Source organism: Colossoma macropomum, unplaced genomic scaffold (genome assembly GCF_904425465.1).
Source record: "Colossoma macropomum unplaced genomic scaffold, Colossoma_macropomum, whole genome shotgun sequence".
Lineage (NCBI taxonomy): Eukaryota > Metazoa > Chordata > Actinopteri > Characiformes > Serrasalmidae > Colossoma > Colossoma macropomum.
In genome coordinates, this window is record NW_023494802.1 from 516,433 (window position 1) to 541,817 (window position 25,385).

At 38.3% G+C, this 25,385-nt stretch overlaps 1 protein-coding gene across 1 annotated transcript; it reads right to left on the reverse strand.

Annotated features, from left to right (window-relative positions):
- Window positions 1-766: 766 nt before the first annotated feature.
- Window positions 767-23,702, reverse strand: LOC118822464 (calcium-responsive transactivator-like). Its single transcript, XM_036591530.1, has 11 exons — window positions 23,527-23,702; window positions 20,429-20,505; window positions 20,252-20,336; window positions 19,238-19,379; window positions 16,785-16,979; window positions 14,169-14,333; window positions 8,631-8,732; window positions 7,936-8,028; window positions 4,645-4,764; window positions 4,034-4,161; window positions 767-859 (listed from the first exon to the last, which is right to left on the reverse strand). Exons 1-11 carry the CDS (start codon window positions 23,593-23,595, stop codon window positions 833-835), a joined length of 1,203 nt encoding a protein of 400 aa, XP_036447423.1. The 5' UTR covers window positions 23,596-23,702; the 3' UTR covers window positions 767-832.
- Window positions 23,703-25,385: the final 1,683 nt, after the last annotated feature.

The window sequence follows — 25,385 nt, forward strand, 5'->3', positions numbered from 1 at the left end:
TTCCTATCACCACCACTGTAAAGAAATCTGAACTATTTCACACCTAACCACTCTGAATGATTCTGCTTACATCTCAAACATTAAGTAGACAATTTTGAAAAGTTGGTGGAATTCCCCTTTAACGCAAGGGTTAACTTTATTAATGCTAATTTCATAACTTTATTAATGTATGGGTTCATTAGCTTTATTAATATTAACATGAACATTATTTGATATTGTAATATATTTGGGAAAAATTATAATATTTAATTTCATCAACACCATCCAGCACTAACAGGAATAAAGCGTAACAGATTAGGTTGGAAAATATAATAAGAAAATAAAGAAACAGCCAATGTGAATGCTTCATTAACCCCTCTACATATAAAACAAACCAAAAACAAAATAAAAATATATGTGTATATATGCATATATCTATAAAACTCCCGGCTCAAGCTGAATTACGCCAGGTAGGTTAATACGCTCGTCTTATTTTCTCCACTAAAAAGAAAATCACAGTTGACGCACTAAATATGAAAATATGAACAGGATTATATTTCTGTTTGTTTTGTTTCTGTTAAGTAAGCATATCTATTTTTGTCTCTGTACAGAGATACCAGTTCTAAAGTCCTCTGAGAAATGAAAAGGAGGTAGGTGAAATAAAGTAGTGAAATATTAACAGTTAAAGAGACAGGAAAGTGGATTCCAATATCAGTCTGCAGCAGACGGAAGCTGAGTTTCTTTTAGCCGACTGCAGCAGGACAAGCTTTACTTTTCAGCATCACTACGCTGGGATGTATACAGTGTAATCCTGCTCGATCAACAGAACTGCCATCGCCAGAGCCGCATGTCCTTATTGCTGGTAGTTTCCATACTGACCCTGCAGGGAAAACAGTTTAAAAAAAGAAGATAATGAGTACAAAATTCTTTTACTGGCATATAAAGCTCTAAATGTCCTCGGCCCTCAGTACCTGAGTGAACTTATCTCTTACTACGAACCATCATGCCTACTTAGATCACAAGGTGCTGGCTTACTTTTAGTACCTACAGTTAATAAAGTTACATCAGCCTACAAGAGCCTTTTCATTCAAAGCCACCCAGCTTTGGAGCAATCTTCCAGTGTTGGTGCTGTCGTCCTGCTGCTCTCACGCACTTACTCAGGTTTGTTGACAGTGGAGCGGAGGGGAGCCTTTCAGGGAGTCCTCATGTTACCTTCTGACTCTCCCTCTTAGTTAGGCTGTAATAATTCGAACTGCCGGAGTCTCTGCTGCTCTGTTAACACTGTATACTGTAATCAGTCTCTCTTAACAGAACTAACTGCCTGTGTGTTTCTTTGTTGAGCTGAACAGCTGCCCATCCTGTGCGTTCTGATGCTGTTGCTTCATCTGCTCTGATTAGGTGCCTACTGCTTGCCCATCTCCTGGACCAGTCTGACCACCATGGAGCTTACCGCTGTACAACGCTGTGCAAACCTCACCTGCATGAACTGACCCTCTTGATGATACTGCTGCATTTTTAATCATGGACATTGCTATTCCTGTTTTTCCCCTTTTCTGTATCTTATACTGATGGTCAAATCTCATTCTCTGCTGTTATTGTTTGCTATCTGGTGTGGACCAGAGAAGGATGGGTTCCACTTTTGAGTCTTGGTTCCTCTTGGTTTCTTCCTCTTGCTCTTTTTTTTCCCTGCCACTGTCACTCATGGGGGCTTGGACCCGGAATTTTAGTAAAACGTCTGCTGTAAAAAGTGCTATATAAAAAAAACTTTGACTTGACTTGAATAAGGAAAGCATGCAGAAATACGCTATATGGCCAAAAGTATGTAGACTCCCCTCCTAATTACTAAGTTCAGGTGCATTGCTGACAGGTGTATAAAATCAAGCACATAGCCATGCAGTCTCCATAGACAAACACTGGTAGTAGAATGGGTCGTAATGAAGAGCTCAGTGACTTTAAACATGGCACTGTCATAGGATGCCAACCTTGCCTGGGGATTCCCCTCCTCGCCTGCAGAGGTCACTCTTCCCTGACTTTTAATCTGCTGACTGCTCACCTGAAGTCTTTTCAAAGTCTCGTTTGAGCCTGTCACTACCCGATTTGAACCAGAAACCCGATTTGGACCACGCATGCGCAGCAAAGGCACGTCAGCGTGTGCCAAACTCAAGGCAGCTGTCTTGATGCCTTGTCATCTAATAAGTCAGTGTCTCAACTCCCACGGACCCACATACACATATACGTAACACCCACACGGACCCACACATATACATAACAATATGGGACTAACTCACTCCCCACTTTTTGCAGTTCCAAATTATGGAACACTGCATAGATATAGTTACTGCATTTCACTGAAACACTTCATTTGACATGACTGTATATCTGAATACTTGGATTTTTGCACATTTTATTTCCACAACAACATCTAACTTTGCATTTTTTGCACATTTTATACTTCACTTTAACATTGTTAGCTGTTGGAATTACTGTATCAACCAAATACTGCATAATGTATATTGCTGCTCTGCTTGCTACTTCAGTGACTGCTGTGCTCATATATGCTAGGCTATCTGCTAATCTGCTAATATGTCATAGTTTGTTACATCCTCCTTTGCACAACTCCACATACTCTCAGTACCGTGTACTGCCTGTGTCCTGTCTTTCGTATTTATTTATTGTACTGCACTGTGTTTACTGTATTGTCTCGCACTTGTGTTCCTGTGTTGCACCATGGTCCTGGAGGAATGTTGTTTCGTTTCACTGTGTACTTGTATATATATGAAATGACAATAAAGCCTGACTTGATTTGACTTGTCTCAGAAGGCGACGCTACAATTAACCAACCTGCAAATGAATCGTGTTTGAGACATGCTTCAAAGGCAGTGATACATTATGCTGTTGCCAAGATACAACACCTCACTGCTAGCTGTTAGCATTAGCATCTTTCTTCCAGTGTTTTAAGAAGGCTAGGATACATCTACACTGCCTTCAAAAAAGTGAACCTCAGGCAGCGTTTTACATAAACATCAATTTGGGCATGAATGGCTACGTTAGTTCCTCAGAATACTGTATGAGTAGGCAGCATTTATTACATTCATTACACAAAGCCAATATCAGACAGCAAAACACTTTTTCGCGATTGTGTAGTCTAAAACAGGTTTCTGGTACAAATTGGGTAGCGACACAGCCTAGGCTTGCAATTCCAAACCTTGTGATTGATGGTTCATTGCGTAACTCTTGTTTTGACATTCTGCCTGTTTTCCGGTTTTGCCCATATTTGGATTTCAGCTTTGTTTGTGACTGTTTTTTCCCCCTTTTGAACTGGACTAGCTTTTCTACTACCAGCACACTTTTCCCCTGCTGTAAATAAAGTTTGGCTCATGTCTGGATCCCAATTCAAGTCTGATTATTACTGTTACAGCCACCTTTGCCACAAGCCAGATGGTGAAATTTCTGCCCTGCTAGATCTGCCCCAGCCAACTGTAAGTGAACTTAAAAAAATTAACTTTCCTCGCTTTTTTGCAAAACAGGAGTTTGAAATAATTTGTAAACATTGGTAAAAGTTCACTCTCTAGTCCATACAGGACACAGAAACTAAACTGCAAAAACAGCCTGTTTTGAATTCATTGTTCATGCAGCAACTAATTCACATGTATACTGTAAAACATGTCTGAAAAGCACTTTGAGCTCCCACCAGTATCAAAAGTGCTCTTTAAATAATGACATTATCATATCCACTAAGGATATAAAGACAGTATAGCTCTGAGTGCTTTTTGAATAAGTCCAGCCAATCAGAACACAGAACACACATATTTCAGTCTTAAAGTCACAGTAACAAAGTAGCCTGTTTAATAAATAATTAATAATTAAGTGATAAACAGGCTGTTTGTGTAGAAATTAATTATGACTGTTTATGGTACATAAAACAACACAAACATTATTAGTGGACACTCATGGGAAAAACTAAAATCTAAGAAAAATGTCAGATATGAGGATGTGATGTTTGCAGCAAAGGGTCTGTGAGGGTTCAGAAGTGTATGTTGCAGATGTGGTGTACCTGTTCGTAGGTGTAGGGTCTCTGTGGCTGACCCCCAGGCGCTGACTGTGTGGAGCGATATGAAGAATACTGCTGACCTTGACCCTGCTGGTACTGAGAGTACTGAGAGGGGCCTCCCTGACCCGGACCTAAACACACAAACGGACTGGTCATCATGGACGTGGCATGGCTTTTTAAGTTGTGAGTGAGTCACATCTCAAATTTTATTTGTATTGGGGTCCATATGCAAGCTCAAATTAGATTTTTCTTAAAAATCAATCAAAATATAAGGCTAAAAAGGAGTTTTGATCACTTTATCATTAAATGTAGTCAGATTTTTTAACAAAACAATAGAAAATCCAAGATTAAGAGTAAAAGTATTACATGTAGTCATTCATTCATGGTATAAGTATATACAATTTCATTACTTTAGCCCAATCAGAAGTTATGTAACATTTTCCTCATCATATTAGATTTTGTCGTTGGACATGAATGAGTTCAGCACATCATATCAATATTTGTGTTACTTTATATAAAACATAAAACATTATACAATAAAGATTGCACATAAATATCAAAAAAAGAAAAAACAATACATTCCAACATGCATTTTTGAATGTGTATGTCATTACCGTAACCCTGTGGCTGCCCGCTATAGCCCGGCTGTGAGGGATACTGTTGTTGGCTGAAGGTTTGCTGTTGTCCTGAACTCTGCTGATACTGCGGCTGCTGCTGGCTGTACTGAGGGTTTCCTACAACACAACAACACAATTTAACACATCAACAATATCCTTCTTGGACATATCTGCCAATCCTGATATATAAACATGTATATGTAATGTAGAAACTGGGACTAGGTTTAACTGAAGTAGCATTACAGAGAGATGTAATATTTATATCTGTAGAGTAGAGGTCTGCACTTGTGGGAGTCATCACAATATCTTGCGGCACGGGACTAATTTTCAGTGTCAGGTGTGGGAGTGACCGGGAAACGAGCCCACTGAAGGTGGGAGCGGGACGAAACACACATAGAGAGAAATCCCCCAAATTTATACAATATAAAACAATAACAGTAAAACAGTTAATGAAGTCATTCTAAAGAGCTGCGAAGCATGTAAACTTGGAGATTGTCACAGAGACGACGGAGCCTCCGGTCCAATGGTCACAGTTGCCCAGCAAAACACCAAAAATTACCGCTTTGTGGTTTAATTCCTGCTTTGTGTTTACCGGGAAAAAATGGCAATTGGTGAAGTTACTTCACAGTGAGCCTGACGACCATGACTGCTGTCATTTCAGCAGAGAATAATGTATTTGTGAAGAGACTGTGTCAGATATTGGATGTCAGTTCGCCGTGACAGGATTGCACGGGCGAGAGCAGGACAAAACGTTTCGGTTGCGGGTGGGAACAGGACAAATGATTCCAATTTTCTGTGGGAGTGGTGGGAGTGGGATGAAATCTTGAGAGAGTGGGCGGGGGCGGGACTGAAAAAACAGAGTAGAGTTACATATGCAGTGAAATTAATAAGCCGCAGATTTTTTAGTGCAGTAACCCAGAAACATCTAAATATTATAGTATTGATCAATATTATTGACAAATATTATTGTTCATTCCTGATATAATTATTATAGTAAGCTTTATCTTACATAGTGGCTTAGTTCAAACAGGATGGTTCTAATCAAACTGATTTTGATCAAGATAACAGATACATGTATAAGGTCTTCAAGGGTTCTTTATTAAACACAATCTGTATAGAACCATGAACTCTCAAAGAACCATTTTGTTCTAAAATGATTCTTTGCATGGTGAAATTGTTCTTCAGATTGATGGAGAATGTGTTGTATATGGTTCTGAATAGCGCCAAAAAGAGTTGACAACATCAAGCTTATAACAACAGAAGAACCCTTTTTGGTGCTATACAATACCATATGCGGCATATTCTCCATCAATCTGAAGAAGAATTTCACCATGCAATGAACCATTTTAGCATGAAATGGTTCTATACAGAACAACTCCCTTTACTATAGAACCATTTTTTCTAAGAATGTAGAACTTGTAGGAATAAAATGTTGCCTTTTCTCCACTAATAAGATGTGAATTTACTTCATGCTAAGAATATAATCTAATAATAACAATATAATAGTAAAAATAATAGAATCATTTGTATAGCAATTTCTTAACAAGGTTTGTTTTTTGTGCCTTATTACCACTAATCATTTCTAATAATAACTAATTTCATTATGCAAAGAACCATTTAACCATGGAAATGGTTCTTTAAGTGTTCATGGTTCTATATAGTACCATTGTCTTTACTAAAGACCCCTCAAAGAACCATAATTTTAAGAGTGTTTCCTCAACATGGTGTACTATTACTGCAGTACAGTCCTGGCCAGGTTTTCCATTTGAGTTTTTAAAAAAATCAATAAAATTACTTGTTTTGCTCAGTTAATTTTTTGCTCTGAGTGAACTGACAGACACATCCCATTTATAATACTGTTATGAAGCAACATTCCCAAGCAGTGGAGCTTATAAAGCAGAGGCCTGGTTAACAACTCCATATACATCAGTTCTAGATATTCCTACTTGAGTAGTACAGTTAAGGAGAGCTGTGAACAGCTAACCGTTTCTCATCTCTGTGGGTATGCAGGTCTCCTTAATAGAAACTGTTCATCAAAATAATAACAAGCATAGTAACTGTAATAACTCACAGTACTTTTACTTTTGATACTAAAGTACATTTAAAGTGCAAGGGATTATGTACTGACATACTCAAGTATAAATAGAGAACTTTCATATACACTTATGAATATTAATGCATAAGTCTTTCATAAATATTTAAGTACTGCTTTAAAAATACATTATTCAATTCTTGTGCATGTGTTATAAAGTCCATATGTAGGTAGCCTTCATATTAAGAGTTAATATGAAGAAATTGAGAGTTAAAAGGGCCTTTATGTCAGTACCATGCAATTTACTTTATAAAACATCTTACGTTATGTTATCTTGAAATTGCTGGCTTTGGCTGTTCATGAACACTCAAGTACTGCTTTACAAATACATCATTCAAAGTTTATGAAGCCCTTTTAAACAAAGAGTTACTCTTTAGTTTAATTGCCTTTATCTCAATACAATGTTATGACTTTATTAAACATCGTGTGTCGTCTTGTGATTAATGGCATAAGTTTTTCCTATATATTTAAGCACTGCTTTAGAAATAGATTATTCAGTGCCTTATGCATGTGTTATAAGGTCCCTATGTAGAGTTACCCTTTACTTTAAGAGCACTTAAAGTGTCATTTACTTTATAAAACATCTTACACTGCCTTGAAATTACTGGTATAGGTTGCTCATAAATGCTCAAGTACAGCTTTATAAACACATTATTCAGTGCTTATGCATGTGTCATAATGTCTCTTTATTGGTAGCCTTCAAATAAATTCAATGCGCTATTCATTTACATTTTCACTTAGGTAATGTCATTTTGTGAGCACTGATATAAGCAATTCTTAAATACTCAAGAACTGTTTCTTAATATGTTTATTTAAGCTGCACTATGTAAGATTTGGATGCCTGGTGGAAATGTGTAACCGCATGCAACGTGTGGAAGAACACTTTGTAGTGTGGGTTGTGCTTCTTCCCCCGAGTGGATGAGTCTGTTGATCGAAAGAAAATTCAAGGAGAAATCAGCCAACTTGGTGAAGGATGCGCCTTCTGAGGATGTGAGTGATTTATTTACTATTGTCATCATATTCTCATCAGTATAATGTTGATTTTGAGCTCATTTGAGAGCTAAACATCAAGCCGGACCTTCTTTTTGAGCCTACGTGCGTAAAGACAGACAGTGTGGTCTGAAAATCTTACACAGTGCATCTTCAATACTTATGTTATGAAGTCCTTATGTAGATTTGTGTGTTTTGGTACCCACCGCCTTCATAATAGTGCTGTGAGGATTCTTCAAATGATCTCTCGTAGCCCTGCTCTCCGTAGGAGGACTGCTGATAGGAGTATTCTCCATGACCTAGCAGGGGGCATAACATCAGCTCAAACACACACAAAACACTGTGCACACGCCCTCCGCCAGGGCACAAAACAATTCAGACCCCAACACTGAATGGCAAAGACCAGGCAATGCTCCTCCCACACCCACACGGACACGCCTCAGCCTACCACACCTAACTCCATACCAAAGAAAGGTGGCGGAAAACGGAAAAGGAAAGATAGATCTGAAATTTCGGCACACCAAAAAAAGGTTCACAATCAAAGAGGAGGAAGAGCTGTTCTGAGATCAGCCTCAGTGCACGAGGGGGGGCAGAGGGGGTAGATAAGGAAAAATAGATAGTGACAGATGTAACAAGGGAGGAAAGTACAGGTCAAAAGCATCTTCGCAAAAGGGGAGAGTCTTGGAATTGGAATTTAGTCGCTGAGATGCAAAATGTAAAGAGAAGCACATGAAAAGCAGGAGGGAAGAGGAAAAGAAAGGGGTTCTCCCAGCGACTCCGGACAAAACTGAGGCAGAGGAAGAAGGGGGGGGGGAGATGTTCCAGGGTTTGAGGAGGTGGATGAGTGTGTACTTTGGTGCGTGTGGGTGTGTGTGTGAGGGTTGAGCGTCCGTGTGATTACCATCGGGGTAATACTGCTGGTTTATGGGCTCGCTGGAGCTGGCAGTGTGTCCGTACTGCTCTCCGTAGAACTCCTCTTGGCCCATGTACTGCGGGGCAGATCCTGAAAGACAGGGTGACACCAGGGTTGGTTAACCCTTAAATTTATACCTCGGGCCACTCGTGACCCTTATCCTCACCCCCCTTTACCTCTTTACCTCTTTACCCCATCCATTTTTTGGTCCCCATCTCAACCTGCAGTGCTGTGCAAAAGTCAGAGACTTTCACTTTATTTTAATTTCTTTTCCAGTTAAAAAGGCCCTTAAGTCCAAGTTACCCACTTTTCAATGCTGGGAAAAAGGCAGAAAACACTCTTTTTCACTTTTATTACAGCTTCCATTCTTTTCAGGAGACTCATTTTCAGTTTCTCAAAGAAATCTGCAGACACACCTCCAAAGTTCAGTCAGAAGTTGGTTGATCATTTTCTGAAGTAATTAAACACATTCAGTGATGTTGAGGTCTGGACTCTGGGGTGGTCAGTCCATTGTTCAGCTTCTTTGTTTGATGTGTCTGTCTCCTTTTCTCAGCGAGGCTTCTTGACAGCTACACATCCTTTCAGACCCATAGTGCTGAGTTGTCTTCTCACAGTGGAAGGCTGAACAAAAATATATCTTAAGGAATTAATAACTTGTGCTTGAAGGCTGTTTTGAAAGGAAATTCAATAAATGAAAGTTAGTCTCTGACTTTTGCACAGTGCTACATTTATGTCAAACTATTTACCAATGTATAATTATGTTTTTATTTGTGTTATGTGCACATATTGTCAGTGTTTTTTCTACTACAGCACCCTCAGCGATCAATAAAATATATGGGTAAATCCACCTCAAAGTACCAGATTTAGGGAAAAAAAATGCATATTTTCAGGAAATAATGCCAATGTTTCCAACAGATATTGTGCAAAAAAATAGGCCTATATCCCTACTGCTGCCTGAGATATAGCTTTACAAAGTATAACAGAAATACAGAATATTTGCCTACAGAAAAAGGTGAAAAACTTGTACTTGTTAACTATTCATGCTTCAGATTCTTTGATTTAAAGTATGTTTAATCTTAGCAAAACAGAAGATCCCAAGGCATGTTTTGCATTTTATGACTTTCTGAAAATCTGGAAAAAAACTGGCCCTCAGTATCGCCAGATCTCTGATGTTTTGGTATTTCTTACTCATGTAACATTAAACTTTTTCCAATTAGGTGTGTTATCTTTAGCCAAACTGTACTTATAGTCAAATACACTTGTGACAGTAGATATAAAAATATGTAATATCTAAATAATCCATTAACCCATTTTCAAGTAAATTCTGTGATGCCCTGTTCTACTATTAAACAAACTAGTAAAATCTACAATATATTTGGTACAATTGTTAACTGCAATACTCTTTTCAATTATATAAAGTATTCATTTAAGATTAATATCTAACTGGCAAAACAGTATTGTGATATGAGTAATAATAGCAGTATCAAATATCTGATGTACTTCAGTGTGGAGACATAGAGGGCAAAATCTGATCCAATGCACAAAAAATTGTAGATTTCCAGAACTTCAAACATGCATCTCTATGTCTTCTGTTTTAGTACATTTAAGTATACCATAAACAAAGAACAATCCCTGAAAATTTCATGATCTAGAATAAATAGTTCAAAAGCTATGACTTAAAAATGAATTTGTTTTCCAAGAATTTTGTATAATGTGACATTATTTCCTGAAATTATCAAAAAAAACCTTATTTCTCCTGAAATACTGTTGTTTGAAACACCAAAATAATTACAAAAATATTTAAAGAATTGTTTTTCTGTAAAAAAAAATGTACAGGGTTGCTAGTTGTTTAATACAAACTAATGCCTGACACAGTCAAGTTGTTATGAATGCTGTTTTGTTATTTGTAAAGACTAGATAAATGACAAATATCAAAATATAACAAATATTGTAAGTTCTGATATGTTAATTTGTTAGTGAAATATTGTGAGTTTTACACTATCATGACAATGTATCTGTCTGTGTTAAATATAAATGCCACATCACTAAAAAACCCAAAGTTTAAACTCTCTGTTGCAGAAATACCCATGAATTTAAGGGTTAATCAGCCAATCAGCCAAGAGGCTGATCATAGGGCTCTAGAGGGGGGTCATAAAGGGGGCTTGACAATGTTTGGGTTTGTTTTTTCTTGAGAGAGGGGATCTGTGAGATGGAATAAAATCTATAGCTTTATGAGGGTTTAGCATGACTAATGCCATCATGAGGGAATAATTCACAATCAGTACAAAGATGATCAGGTCTGCTTATAACTAGTAAGATTTGTGACAAATAAAATGGTCCCTCATCTGGAATCTGCAAAGCAAGTCATTAAAAACCCTAAAATTTAAAAAAGAAGAGGGGCAAAAAAAAAGGAAAATCCATGGGGATGATGTGAAAAAAAGGGAATTTGCAGAGTAAACTGAGTGCAAGTGGAAGGAGATACAAATGAATTAAGGAGAATTCCAACATGGCCAAAAAAGGGAAAGAGCATTTTTAGTGCTGGTGTGCAGAAACTCCAGATATCCCAACTTCCTTCAAACTTAGCAAAACACCTCATATCAGGCACAAGTGCACCATATACCGACCCAAAAGCACACACAAAAGACTTAATAAGACAGGTCAACAAAAATTAGCGAGACTTCCAACTTACTTCATAACACTTCCTGCCACCATTTTCAACAGAACACACACTGTAATAATTTGACTTAACTATCTAGAAAGATCTCCAGCACAAACTTCCTTTGCAGAATTAGTAAACTAGAGGATGTGAAACCATAATAAGAAAGCAGTAAGGGTGTAATGATTTCAATATAGTATGAAAACATAGAACAAATGGACGTTTGAAACAGTGTACTGGAATATACAATGTGGAAACCACCATCAATTAGAGGTGGGCAATTAAACCAAAATACAGCATCGCGATACTCCAAAAATGATGTAATATCAAAACATGATGTCACGATATTTTTATTTTTTTTTACATCAGTACATCTGATTTTTATTTAACTTTTCACGTCGCACTAAATTCAGTGAAACAGGATTAACAATGCTCTCTTTGCCATAAAACATGCAGTTGGTCACCATTCTAAAAGTACTAAAGAACATGCTTTGAGAGATTTTGACATAATTTATCATAACACCTTTAAATATCATCATATTGGCTACTGTCAATGATCAAAACTAGTCATCTAGATGCAGCCTATCAGAGTAAAGTGGGCGGGGCTTACGTTGTGCACACCCTCACACTCAAGTAACTGTTTTTTTTTCCTCCCAAATTTAGTCATATCTAATTCCACCCACTAGTTAGGACTCCCCCAATCACACAACACTACCAGTGCTAGGAGGGTGAAGGCTAGCACAGGCTTCTCCGAGTCCTGTAAAGTGCCACTGCATCTTTTTAAACTGATGCTAATACAACATCATCGGACAGCCAAACTTCCAAGGAAATTGTTTTGGCTTTTCAGTCCATATCACAGCCACAGCTGAATATTTCAGCTACAGTTTAATTTTGGCTTTGACTTGTAGATACTCTGTAGCACAACTAGCTAATGATTTAATATTGTTAAATATTGACTTCTGTTTTCTCAACATTCAAGTTTCTGTTTTTGGCTGGTTTCTGGTTTGTATGATGGGTCTGTAGGCTGTTCTGTTGTGTTAGGGGGTTGTGAGGGTTGTGGGGCTTCTCTACTGCAGTGGTGCAGATTATGAAGGCTAAAGGTGAGCAGTTGCAGATGAGGACCACAGCCCAATGTAGGCAGGTGAGGACAAGAATGGCTTATAAATTGAAGGGGCGATATTTTTTCGGGTTTATTTTGTTAGAGGGCAGCAAGGCAGACGCTGAAAGAGATCTATCGGAGAACTCTTAGCCAAACCAAGCAGAACTAAATTTAAATGAAATCGACATTTTAAATTCGACTGTAAACTGAATCGATTTTTAATCTCAGAATCAGAAATGGTGACATTGTACATGTATCGTTACACCCCTACAAACAGAACCTACTTTAGTTGCTTCTGTAGCACCAGAAGAACGAAGAGTCTGTCACATCATAGGGTTAAAAGACTAAAACACAATGAACCGCTTTAATATCATTGTCTGTTCGTTGTTTACTAAGCTATCCTCTGCCTTCTGAGCACAGTTTAGACCTGCAGTAGAAAACTGATCATGGAGATATTCACAGACAATTGCACAAAAGCTTCCACCATCCGCCAACACCAAGCGCTCTCCCAAACCCTGTATTCAGTCATGTGCTGACACAGCGAGAACGCAGAGATCTATGAGTTCCTGGACGAGCAGCGACAGCCGTGATTAATTTCTCCTCTCGTCTCCTTCAAGCGACCAGCAGCCGGTCACGTGACCATCTCGTCCCGGAACGCTGTCACACACCACTAATGGCACACACTCGGTCACGTGACCGTCTGGTCCAACATCAACCTGCTAGACGACAGTTCAGCAGGATTTCTCAGTTAACCAGAAAACCTGAGCCCAAATTCAAGCCTGTCTTAAGGGAGGAGAGGTCAGGAATAGGCCTGGACGAGGAAATATCAAATGTTGTTGTTGATGTTATATATCAAAATGTTGAGAACGATCTCAGCTCTCTCTGTAATGAGGCCCGTTTGACCTGGAGCACTGACTACAGAGATAACTGGGCCCAAAAGCTGAAAAGGTGAAAGTGGAAATTCTTAATATTGCTTGTGAAAACAGCATTGCTCACGTGGATGAATTGTTTTGGTGCTTGAAATGTGTTTACCAACGTCCTAGATTCATGAAACTAGTGGAATGTATGAGTAATATAGCAGATAAATGTTCTCCTCATCACTACTTTCCAAAATCGCTGCAACAACTTCAGTGCAATGTAATAGATAATAATATATTGTCCTACTTATTTTTAGATATCGTCCAGGCCTAGTCAGGAACATTGCTACTAGTCAAACCTCACTATGGGCTTATATTATATAGCTAAACCAAACTGGACCAGCCCACATCTCTCCTCTTAATAAACTGAGCTGAGATATCCACACCAACAAGCTTTACATTTGCATACAGTTCTATATAGGACCTCACCACTGTGTCCTCCTTCCACAGTCTATACAAAATGATGCCACTTTTGATCACATTTACTTCATTTCCCTCAGTCAATAAGCCAAACACTGCTTCTTTATTTCTGCACTGGTCAAGTATGATTAACAAAGTGTAGATACTTGTACATAATATGGTCACCACATGCCCATTAGTCCTTTCAGAGCAGTGTTTAGTTCACAAAAATGACCACTTTGAACAATTCTCATGAAACTTAACAAGCTCATACACATTTTGAGGTAGCCCACCACATTTGACTCATCGACTACAATTTGGGTAATTGTGGGAAAAATAGTAAATAACCATGTATTTCTCAGCACTATACAGAACCACCTTCTCCAGCACTAACACATCCAGCAGCCAGCACCAAACCACACCAAACAGAACGAGAGGAAGGACGCTCCACTTACCTTGCTGAGAGGGACGATAGCTTCCAATGGGCCTCTGTGGCATCATGCTGTTGCCTTGGTTTCCCTGACCCATCATGCCCAAGGACTGCTGGCCCTGGTAGTGCTGACCCCCAGCCTGGGACGAAGAATAGTGGGGTCCTGCACCTTGCTGATGCATCATAGAGACTGAGAAGAACCAGGAGGGGGTGACACCACACACATTACCATAAGAACAGCAACTTTATCACAAAGAAATGAGAAAAATTCCTCCAGGAAAGATCGTGAAGGTCAAGGAGAAGCCGTTCAGAAGCTGCATCAGGAAAGCTGGGAGGGGATCTGTCAGGGAAACTGAAAAATTCGTTGTGGAAAAAAAGAGCAGAAGCCAAGCTTGGATAAATGCTCGCACAACGAGGAAACGCTGACAGTCGGGGGGAACAAAAGGGGCAGCATGTCAGAGGGGAAGGTTAAAGGTCAGGGAAGCCTGTTAGAAGAGGAGGGTAAATAATTAAACAGCAGAGGAAGAGGCGGACTCCCAGTGATGAACTGAATGTGTTTGTTTTTAGCTGCCTCATTTTCAAGGACAGGAGCTATAAAGCAACACTTAAAAAACTGTATTCTGCACACACTAAGAACATAAATGCTGAGAACATTACTTCAGTTCTTGTTCACACTGATGTTCTACTTGCACTATTCAACTTGTGAGTATATCTTCACTCTTTTCACTTCCATATCATTCAGTCTAATGATGATTAAGGCAACCAAACACTGGAACATTTCTTTTTTCACGCTTTTACACTCATAAGCAATGCACACAAGCACTGACTGCAACATTGCAACACTGTTTTATTTCAGCATATCATCACTGTAGTGAAGAACACTGTAGTAACAAAAGTTTGGAATGGGAATGGGATGGAACAGGAACAGGAATAGAATAGGAATGGGAATGGGAATAGGAATGAAAATGGTATGGAATGGGGATGGGCATGGAATGGGAATGAAATGGAATGAAATGGAATGGAATGGGAACAGAATGAAATGAAACTAAATAGAATAGAATGGGAATGGGAATGGAACAGGAACAGGAACGTAAAGGAACAGAACAGAATGCACCGGAATAGGACTGGAATAGGAATGGGAATAGGAACTGGAATGAAAATGAAAAGGAAAATAGAATGGAATAGGGATGGGCATGGAATAAGAATGGTATGGGAATGAAATGAAATTAAATGGAATGGGAACAAAATGAAATAAAATTAAATGGCATAGAATGGGAATGGAATGGAATGGAATGGAATGAAAATGGAATTAGAATGGACATTGGACGGCAACAGGAATGATAGGAGAATGGAATGGAAATGGAATAGAATGAAATTAAATGGAATGGAATTCTATGATTCATAGCTGCCCATTTGTACCACTGTATGCAAAATTTTCACACAGCAAGGAAAAATAAAACGGAAACGTTTTCCTGTTGCTAACCTGGTTGTCTGGGAGCAAGAAAGAGGTCAGCGACCTTTAGAATCCTGACATCCTTGAAATACCAAAGAAAAATGGTCTTTACCCCTTTTTAGCAATTGAGCTACTTTAGCCCTGTAGGTTGTGACTAAATTAATCCTTTATTTACTATGATAAAAAATGAAGTATGAGCCATACTAAATGAGTAACACTCAGGATTAGATCTGAAGTGACATGTATGCTGGTATCCACTAGCTAGGCTAGTCTATCTAACCATTACTGGGCAAGCTAGTCAGAGTTTGCCCACTACGAATGCACATTAGGGATTATGTTTTAAGGTGAATGTGTTAATTATTTTCATTAATGTAGCTAATGTCTTTATGCTCTATGTCACTATGCTCTAGCTAGGCTAGTCTTGCTAATCATAATCACATAAGCTAGTCACAGTAATCTACAGTATGCATTCAGGATGTCTGAGCCTAAATCAGACAATGAATGTAATCAATGGGTTAATTATGTAGCTAAATGCTAACTAGGCTGGTTTTGTTAGCTAAGATTAGGGTCAGCTAATTGTAGCTTATTATATTTAGAACCAAGAGTTCTATATAGAACCACTTCATGCTTAAATGGTTCTTTGGATGGTATTTAAAAATGGTTCTATACAGTACCAATAAGGGCACTTAGATTGTTACAATGTCAAGCCTGTATACCACAGAAGAACCTCTTTTGGTGCTATATGGAACTACATACAACTCAATGCAACCACAACCATATGCAAAGAATCGTTTAAGCATGCAAATGGTTTTATATAGAACTCATGGTTCTCAATAAAACCATGCCTTTTCCCAAAGAACCCTTTAAAACCCTCGAGGCTAGTTTTTTCTAGCCAAAATTGGGTCATCTAGTCTAGTCACAGTACAGGAACTACACTGTACATTCAGGATTAACTACATATAAATGTATGTAACATTCATAATTATAGATATTTATGTTCCTAGCTTAATGTTCTAGTTACATTACTATGTGTTAGTTATGCTATTCCTGCTAACCTTGATCAGGTCAGCCAGTCAGTACCCTCAGTACCCTACTGTACTTCAGACTAAATTAAACCACTGGTCTCATTTCACCCAATCCTGTGTCTCTGTTAGGTATGACTGGAGGGCGAGCGCTCTGGGGGCTCACCTTGGTTTGACTGCATGTTGAGGTTGGCGCGGGAGGAGGACGGGTATCCCCCCTGCCCCTGGAGCGGCGTGGTGCCCTGAGACGAGGGCACAGAGTGGCTGTAGCCAGGCCCAGAGCCATGGCTGCTGGAGGGCAGGCTCATGGAGGTGGAGGGCCCGGGGCCGGACTGCTGCTGCATGGGGGCGTGGCTGGGGCCTGACAACACACACTCACAGTCAAACTGCGTAGTCAAGATAAAAAAGGCACGACGTGTGCACACAACGCCACACATTCAGTTCATCAGTAGACCATAACGTTAAAGAAACAAAGACACGGGATGGGTGGAGAGCTTAGTGTGGCGGAAAATCTAATTTATACAGTTTTCCCATTATGGCAAATGTCATTGACCAACCAGAACTTGATTTTGCCTCTTTGGTTTAGCACTGGCGCTACAAGGCTAATGTAGCTAAGAAGTAGAGAAAGTAAATAGAAGCTTATATCTTAACAATTAGCATCATGCTAACTGCAAGCCTAAACCTTCACATATTTGCCTCAATCTGTGTTGAGTTATTAAGAAATCTCAAACAGACTTGCTTATTTATACTGCTGTGTGCTAGCTAGGGTAGTTTTGCTAGCCTGAATTTGGATCAGCTAGTCATAGTACCTCTTTGTATTATACATTTAGGATTATATATGAAGTGAAATTACATCATGAATGTAAAGTTAATGGGTTAAAGTACACTTGAAAATGATGGTTCTTCAAGGGTTCTTTAGAAAAAAAATGATTCTATAAAGAACCATGAACATTCAAAGAACCCTTTGCATGATTATAGGGTTCTTTACATCATCAAGAGGTTCTTCAGATTGATGGGGAATGTGTTGTAGATGGTTCTAAACAGAACCTTTTTGAAAAGTGTTCTCTACAGCACCAAAAAGGGTTCTTCTATTGTTATACGCTTGACATCAGGCTTGTTACAATTGAAGAACTCTTTTTGGTGCTATATAGAATTCTCTTCATAAAGATTCTATTTAGAACCATATACAGCACATTTTCCATCAATGTGAAGAACCATTTCACCATGCAAATAACCATTTTATCAAGCAAAAGGTTTTTTAAGTGTTCATGGCTCTACATAGAACCATTTTCTTTACTAAAGAACCCTTGACGAACCATCATTTTTAGGCATGTATTTCATAAAGCTAGCTAAGTGTTTTTAATGACCACTCTATATTCTAGGTAAAGTTTATATGTTAAGCTGATTATGGTAAAATTGGGGTAAATATGAAAACTAAATTGGTGAACTACTTTGCTTTACAATATCCTGCATGTACTTCTCTGTTTGTGTTCCAGCAGGACTGAGCCCCAGTGCACAAAGGCATGGCTGGGTGAGTTTGGTGTGGAAGAACTTGACTGGCCCTCACAGAGCCCTGACCTCAACCCCATCAAACACCTTTGGGATGAACTAGAACAGAGATTGTGAGCCAGACCCTCTTGTCCAACATCAGTACCTGACCTCACCAATGGTCTTTTGGATGAATAGACAAACATTCCCACAGACACACTCCAAAATCTTGTAGAAAGCTTCCTAGAGGAGTGGAAGCTGTTATAACTGCAAGGACGCACCAAATCATACTAATACCTATGGATTAAGAATAGGACTCATAGAAGCTCCTGTAGGTGTAATGTGTAGGTGTTCCAGTACTTTTGTCTATATAGTGTATCATTACATAGACAATTACTACAACTGTGTTTAGCTATGCTAATGAACTGCATTCTATCTTTATAGATAACAGTGAGCCATACAGTGTCAGAAACCACATAATCAAGACTATTAGAAATCATTTAATAACCTGACACCATGATATAGGCAGGCAGTTAGCAATATGCACTGATGTAGGAATTATGGGCTGATGCTAATAGTCACTATTTTTCATGTACATATCTGCTGATGTTGACACATAAACATTTAGAATTTGTAGAAATTAGGGCTCAATTTGAATTAGCATTACAGAGAAATACTGCATTTATTGTTGCATGGCTATGAATGCAGTAAATGAATGAAATACAGATATTTTAGCACAGTAAACTAAACAATTTTTCTTCCAGAGTTCACAATAAATACCACTCAGTTAAATCAGTAAAATCTAACTGGTCTAAGCCTGATAGCTACATTAGCCTCGTAGTTCCAGTGCTAAAAGTAAAGAAGTAAACTTCAGACACTGAACATGTCCTGACTACACTTGGAGGGGAAACTGTGTAAATTAGATTTTTTTGCTGAACTTTTAAGATGAACAGTGAGTGAGCTGACAGTGACCATGGCGAGAGATGGAAAGATCTGAGGGACGTACAGGCAGGCAACGGAAAAGAGTGGCAGTCAAACAGGCAGGCAGTTAGACAGACAGAAAGACAGACAGATAGACAAGGCAGGCAGACAGACAGACAGACAGACTCATGCAGGGCTGTAGAGGCTGACCGTTGCTGAGCTGGCTCTGCATCAGTGAGGTAGGGGGCAGACCTGAGCCCATGCTGTCATTCAGATTACTCTGAGAGTGAAGAGATTGACCACCACTTGGACCGATCCCACCCGGACCCATACTCATATTGGGGTTAGGAGGCTGAGAGAGAGAGGGGAGAGAGCGAGAGAGAGAGAGAGAGAGAGAGAGAGAGAGAGAGAGACAGAGAAAGAGAGGGAGACACAGAAAAAAGGAGAAGAGAGAGAGAGTTCATCACAAAATTACTTTTAAAATTAATTAAAATTATTTGAATATTCTTATATTCACAGCTGAGCCAAACCTTAGAACAAGAGATACAAAAAGAAATGAAAAAAAGGAAAAGAAAAAAGGAAGAAGGAATTTAAAACAAACAAAGAAAAGAAAGAAAAAACAAAGCAGAAAGGAAGAAAGAGCAAAAAAAAGGAAGAAAGAGCAAAAAAAAGAAAGAAACAAAAAAGAACAAATGCAAAAAAAGGAATGAATCATAACAGATTGATAAAAAACAAACCAAGAAAATAGAAAAAAGAAAGAAAAAAAGCATAATAATGACAAGATAGAAAAGACTAAAATAAAAAATACAATAAATACCACAATAATGAGGAAAGAATGAACATGAAAAAAACAAAAATCAAAGTAAATAAATTATAAGAAAATAAATTGAAAAACAGAATAAATCAAACAAGTAACCAAACTGAAAAAGAATAAAAAATAAGGAAACAAACTAAGAAAAAAGAAAGAACGAATGAGCTAAAATAACTAAATATGAAAGAAAGAAAGATAGAAAGGAAGAAAGTAAAAAAAAAACAAAGAAAATAACAATGAAAGAAAAAAGACAAACAAAAAAAGAACAAACAGAACAAAAAAAAGGAAGAGACAAACAAACAAAGGACAAAAAGAATGAAAAAGAGAAACAAAACAAGCAAGAAAAAAAGCAAAGAAAGCCATGTGTGTTCAGCAGTCTGTGCTGCCTCAGGTGAGCAGTGGGTGGAGCTTACGGCAGGTAAGAGGGACTGCATGTTCTGATTGGAGTCCGCTATCGTAGCCAGATAGACCAGGTTTCTGTGTAAAATCTGCTGATACCTGAACAAACACAGCAGAACACAATAAACCCAAAGCGCTCATTTACATACTGACACTGAGTGTTTCTGCTCTGTGACATCATCATAACGTACTGTGTGCACTCGGCAGTCTTCCCTTTACTCTGATAGTCCATAATGCACTGGATCAGGTGGTGGTTCTCATCCAGCATCTTGTACAGGAGAGAAAAACACAGACTGGGTTAGTTGGTCAGTCTCTTTCAGCTAAACCTTGAACTTCTGTCTGTTGTACACACTTAAAAAAGATGGTTCATCAAGGGGTCTTTTGTAAAGAAAATGGTTCTATAGAGAGCTATGAACACTCAAAGAACCCTTTGTATGACTAAAGGGTTTTTTGCATGGTGAAAGGTTTGTCAGATGGATGGAGAGTGTGTTGTATATGGTGCTAGATAGTTCTTCTATTGTTACAGGTTTATAGCTCGCAATAGAAGAACACTTTTGGGTGCTAAACAGAACCTGTTTCAAAAAGGTTCTATACAGAACCATCCATAGCAAATAAAAAAATTAAAAGGTAGAATAAACCACACAAATAAACAAATGGAAAAAAATAAAAACATAGAGAAAGAAAGAATGAATGAACTAAAAGAACCAAATAAAAAAGAAAGAAAGAAAATAAAATAACAAGACAGAAAAGAAGAAAGTAAAAAAAAATAAACACCAAAAAAATGAGGAAAGAAATGGTTCTTCAAGGGTTCTTCTATTGTTACAAGCTTGACATCGTCACAATAGAAGAACCCTTTTGGAAGCTATATAGAACCCTTTTCAAAACAATTCTATACAGAATCACCTATAGCACATTCTACATCCATCTGAAGAACCCTTCTACGATGATAAGAACCCTTTAATCATGCAAAGGGTTCTTTGAGTGTTCATGGTTCTATATAGAACCGTTTTCTTTACTAAAGAACCCTTGAAGAACCATCTTTTTTTAGTACTACAGCGCTTCTGCACTCAAATCCTGGAGCAGCACTTTCTTCTGGGTTCTATTTTCATCAGAAATCGCTCTCTGATAAAAATAGGTCACTCCCAGCTTCCTCAACCTGCAGTGACGTTCCGCTAGTTTCAGTGAAATGCGTTTTTTTTGCTCAGAGTAAACATCGTGCTCTACGGTCAGCAGTTAGAGAGACTGTAACCCTTAAACAGCTGCTAACAATGACTGGACACCAGTAGCCACCAGTCAGTATGAAGTCTTTTGGATAACGCTAACTGGTGACTATTCACTTCCATTCATTGTTAGCAGCAGCATTAGCATTACTGGCTCATGCCTTTAAGTTAGACAACACAGCACCCTGCATATTATGTATCCCTCCACCATGAATGCATTTTAAGGCCAAAATCGTCTCAGAACTATCATAAAACAGTGTCTCAGACATCAGTCAGTGTATTTATAACCATTTCACTTAATAACTTTCTGTGAGGGAGATTTTAGAGGTGGACGTCTGGTTCCTATCACCACCACTGTGTGCAACTCTGACTCTAGAACAGATCATCTCACACCAAACCACTCTGAACAACTGTTTACATTTTAACCACCGAAAAATGGGTGGAAATTCCCTTTAAACATCACAGTAATGTTATTGTGACAGTGTTCCTTCTAATAGTGTTTAATATCATAACTTCAACTGCATTTATTCATGGAAATCATGGGCTACCCTGTGTCTTACTCTACACAGACGCTAAACTACATACAGTGCTGTGAAAAAGTATTTGCCCCTGAGCCGATTTCTTCTACTTTGGCTAATTTATCACATTTAAATATTTCAGATAAAGACAACACGAGGAAACACAAAATGCAGCTTTTAAATGATCATTCCATTTATTGACAATAAAGATTTATTCAAATCCTATATCATCCATGTGAAAAAGTAATTGCCCCCCTAAACCATCATTGAATTATTGCATTTCACACTAAAATACTTTACATAATATAAATAATATATCTGGTCAACCAAATACTGTATTCCGTTACTGCTGTTCTGGTTGCTACCTCAGTGGCTGCTATGCTCAAATATGCTAAACTATCTGCTAATATGTCATAGTATGTTACATCTTGCTTTGTGCAATCTACATATTCTCAGTACCGTGTACTGCCTGTGTTTATGTATTTATTAAGTCTTTCGTATTTATTGCACTGCATTGTCTGCACTATGTACATTGCACTGTTTTGCACTTGTGTTCCAGTGTTGCATCATGGCCCTGGAGGAATGCTGTTTTGTTTCACTGTGTACCTGTATATACCTGAAATGACAATAAAGCCTCTTGAACTTGAACTTAAAGACCTCATACCTGGTTGTGCCACCCTTGGCTTTGGCAACTGCAGCCAAATGTTTGCTATAACTTGAGTCTTGAGTCTCTTGAGTATTTTACTGGGTGTGGCCATTGAAATTGAACCCAATAGTCAACAATAGTCAATTGAATTCGGTTAACTGGTTGATTTAGTAGCGAAGGGGGCAATTACTTTTTCACACAAGCCCAGGTAGGGCTAAACAGAGCATTTTTCCTTCAGTAAATGAAATCATGAAATCACCATGAAAAAATAGCATTTTGCGTTTACATAGGTCATCATTATCTAATATATATAATATATATATATATATATATATATATATATATATATACATTTTTCCCACATATACATACATTTTTCCCACTCTACCTGCCTCTAATTTCCATTAGGGGACCAATAAATAATGTTGCCTTGAAATGACACTGAAATAACAGCAGCATATCAGTCCTACAAAGATCTAGATAGCAAACACAAATGTTCACCAACATCAAAGCTTTATTAATGCACACAAAAAGCCTTATTAGCATAATCTTAGCTTATCACTCAGTCAGCATTTCAGTAAGTATGCATTTAAAATACATCAACAATCAGAGAATGCAGTGACAAATGGCTTCTCAACTGCAGTAACGCATGAAGCACATGACAGCTCGATCAGCACGCGCAGAAATGGCATTGATTAACACAAAATCAGTGGCTAGACCACTGAGGATGGACACATTGCAAAAAAAGAGCAGGTGCCCCTGTTTTGTTTGCATCAGTGTGGATGGAACAGTTGCCACCATCATCATCATCACCATCATCATCACCATCATCATCATCATCATCTCACTCCTGCACTTTCCCACCATCAGCACCAGCATCCCTCCTCCAGCACCTCCAAGCCTACCTTCTGGATGGTCTGCTGGGTCACCTCCCCTTTCCCCCTCGGCCGTGTGGACGAAAATGTGACCGACATCTCCTTTTATACCGTAGAAATATAAATATACATGCACGAGAATGATTTTATTCCCAATATTTATTATCTTCTTTTCACGCTCTTCTCACACAGCAGCCTGCTCAGGACTCTCGTTGTGCTAAACGGAAAAAATAGGGGGAGCGTCTGTGTGTCTTTTACAATAAATACACAACAACACGAACATCTACACGTTCAAAAAGCGCGGGAGACAGTAAAAGAGATCGATACAGGACTTTAGGAGGAGGTGGTGTTTGTGTCAGGTGAGCAGGTGCTGAATTTGCCCCCGGGGTAAATAAAACAAACACCTGCTTTTGGTACAGTCCACTCAACGGAGATTTACTGCACACTGCGCATGCGCCAAAAGCAAGCCAGCCGGGCTGCGTCCAAATATCACTTACGTTTTCCCTACTTTTAGAGAAATAACGACACTTATTCACTACTTAGGACGAATAGTTCTCATATATTCCCTACTATTGGAGAAATTGTCACATATTCTCTACTTTTAGAGAAATAATGTTACTTATTTCCTACTTAGGATGAATAATTCTCATTTATTCAATAAATTGGAGAAATAATTCTGCCTATCTTAATTCAGAGAGGTCTAATTTGTTCCCTACACTACAAATATGATTCTCTAAGGGTTCTTTGGTACATAAAATGGTTCCATACAGAACATTCAAAGAACCCATTGCATGATGAAAGGGTTCTTTCCGTCATAAAATAGTTCTTCAGATTGATGAAGAAAGTGCTGTAGATGGTTCTATATAGAAGTTTTTTGAAAAGGGTTCTTCCAACAAGCTTGTAATTTAACGATAGCAGAACGCTTTTCAAAAAGGTTCTATATAGAACCATCTACAGTACATTCTTTACCAATTTGAAGAACCATTTCACAGTGCAAAGAAGCTTTTAATCATGCACAGGGTCATTTGAGTGTTCACAGTTCTATATAGAACCATTTTTTTTTACTAAAGAACCCTTGAAGAACCACTCTTTTTAAGAGTGTATATAGAACCTTATACAACACATTCTTCATCAATTTGAAGAATGATTTAATCATGCAAATGGTTCTTTGAATGTTCGTGGTTCTATATAGTGCCATTGTCTGTACTAAAGCACCATCTTTTCAGAGTGTAGTTTACTCAACATATTACAAGATCACTGCAGGGCAGACCTGGCCAAATTTGCCATTTGAGTTTAGAACAGCAGAACTCTTTTTGGTGCTATATAAAGCCATTTTCAAAAAGGTTCTACATAGAACCATACCCAACACATTCTCCATCAGTCTGAATAACGATTTCACCATGCAATTAACCATTTAAGCATGAAATGGTTCTACATGGAACTCATGGTTCTAAACAGAACCATTTCTTTTACTAAAGAATCCCTGAAGCACCATATTTTTAAGTGTGTTATACTATTTACACTGTAGATAGACTACGTTTGAGCAACAATGCTCACTGTAGAGATGCAATGTTCACTTGTTCCCTATTCCCTTGTTAGGGAAAGAGTGATAAATAGGTACTAGCCAACCAGCCAAAACGTTTATTTGGAAATTAAGCTGAAATAAGTAATATTAATCTATTAATATAATGTCATATAATTCATATATATGCTATTAATTTATCCTCACGTTTAAATTATAAACAGGTATTTGACAATGGCTGATTTTTGTGAGTTTATATACAAGTTACCAGTTACTGTTTGTTGCCATCTTGTAAACGTTTGCAGTTGCAACCTTGTTTTGACGACACTGTTTCATCCAATCACAGCGCAGGGGGCGTGGCTTGCCT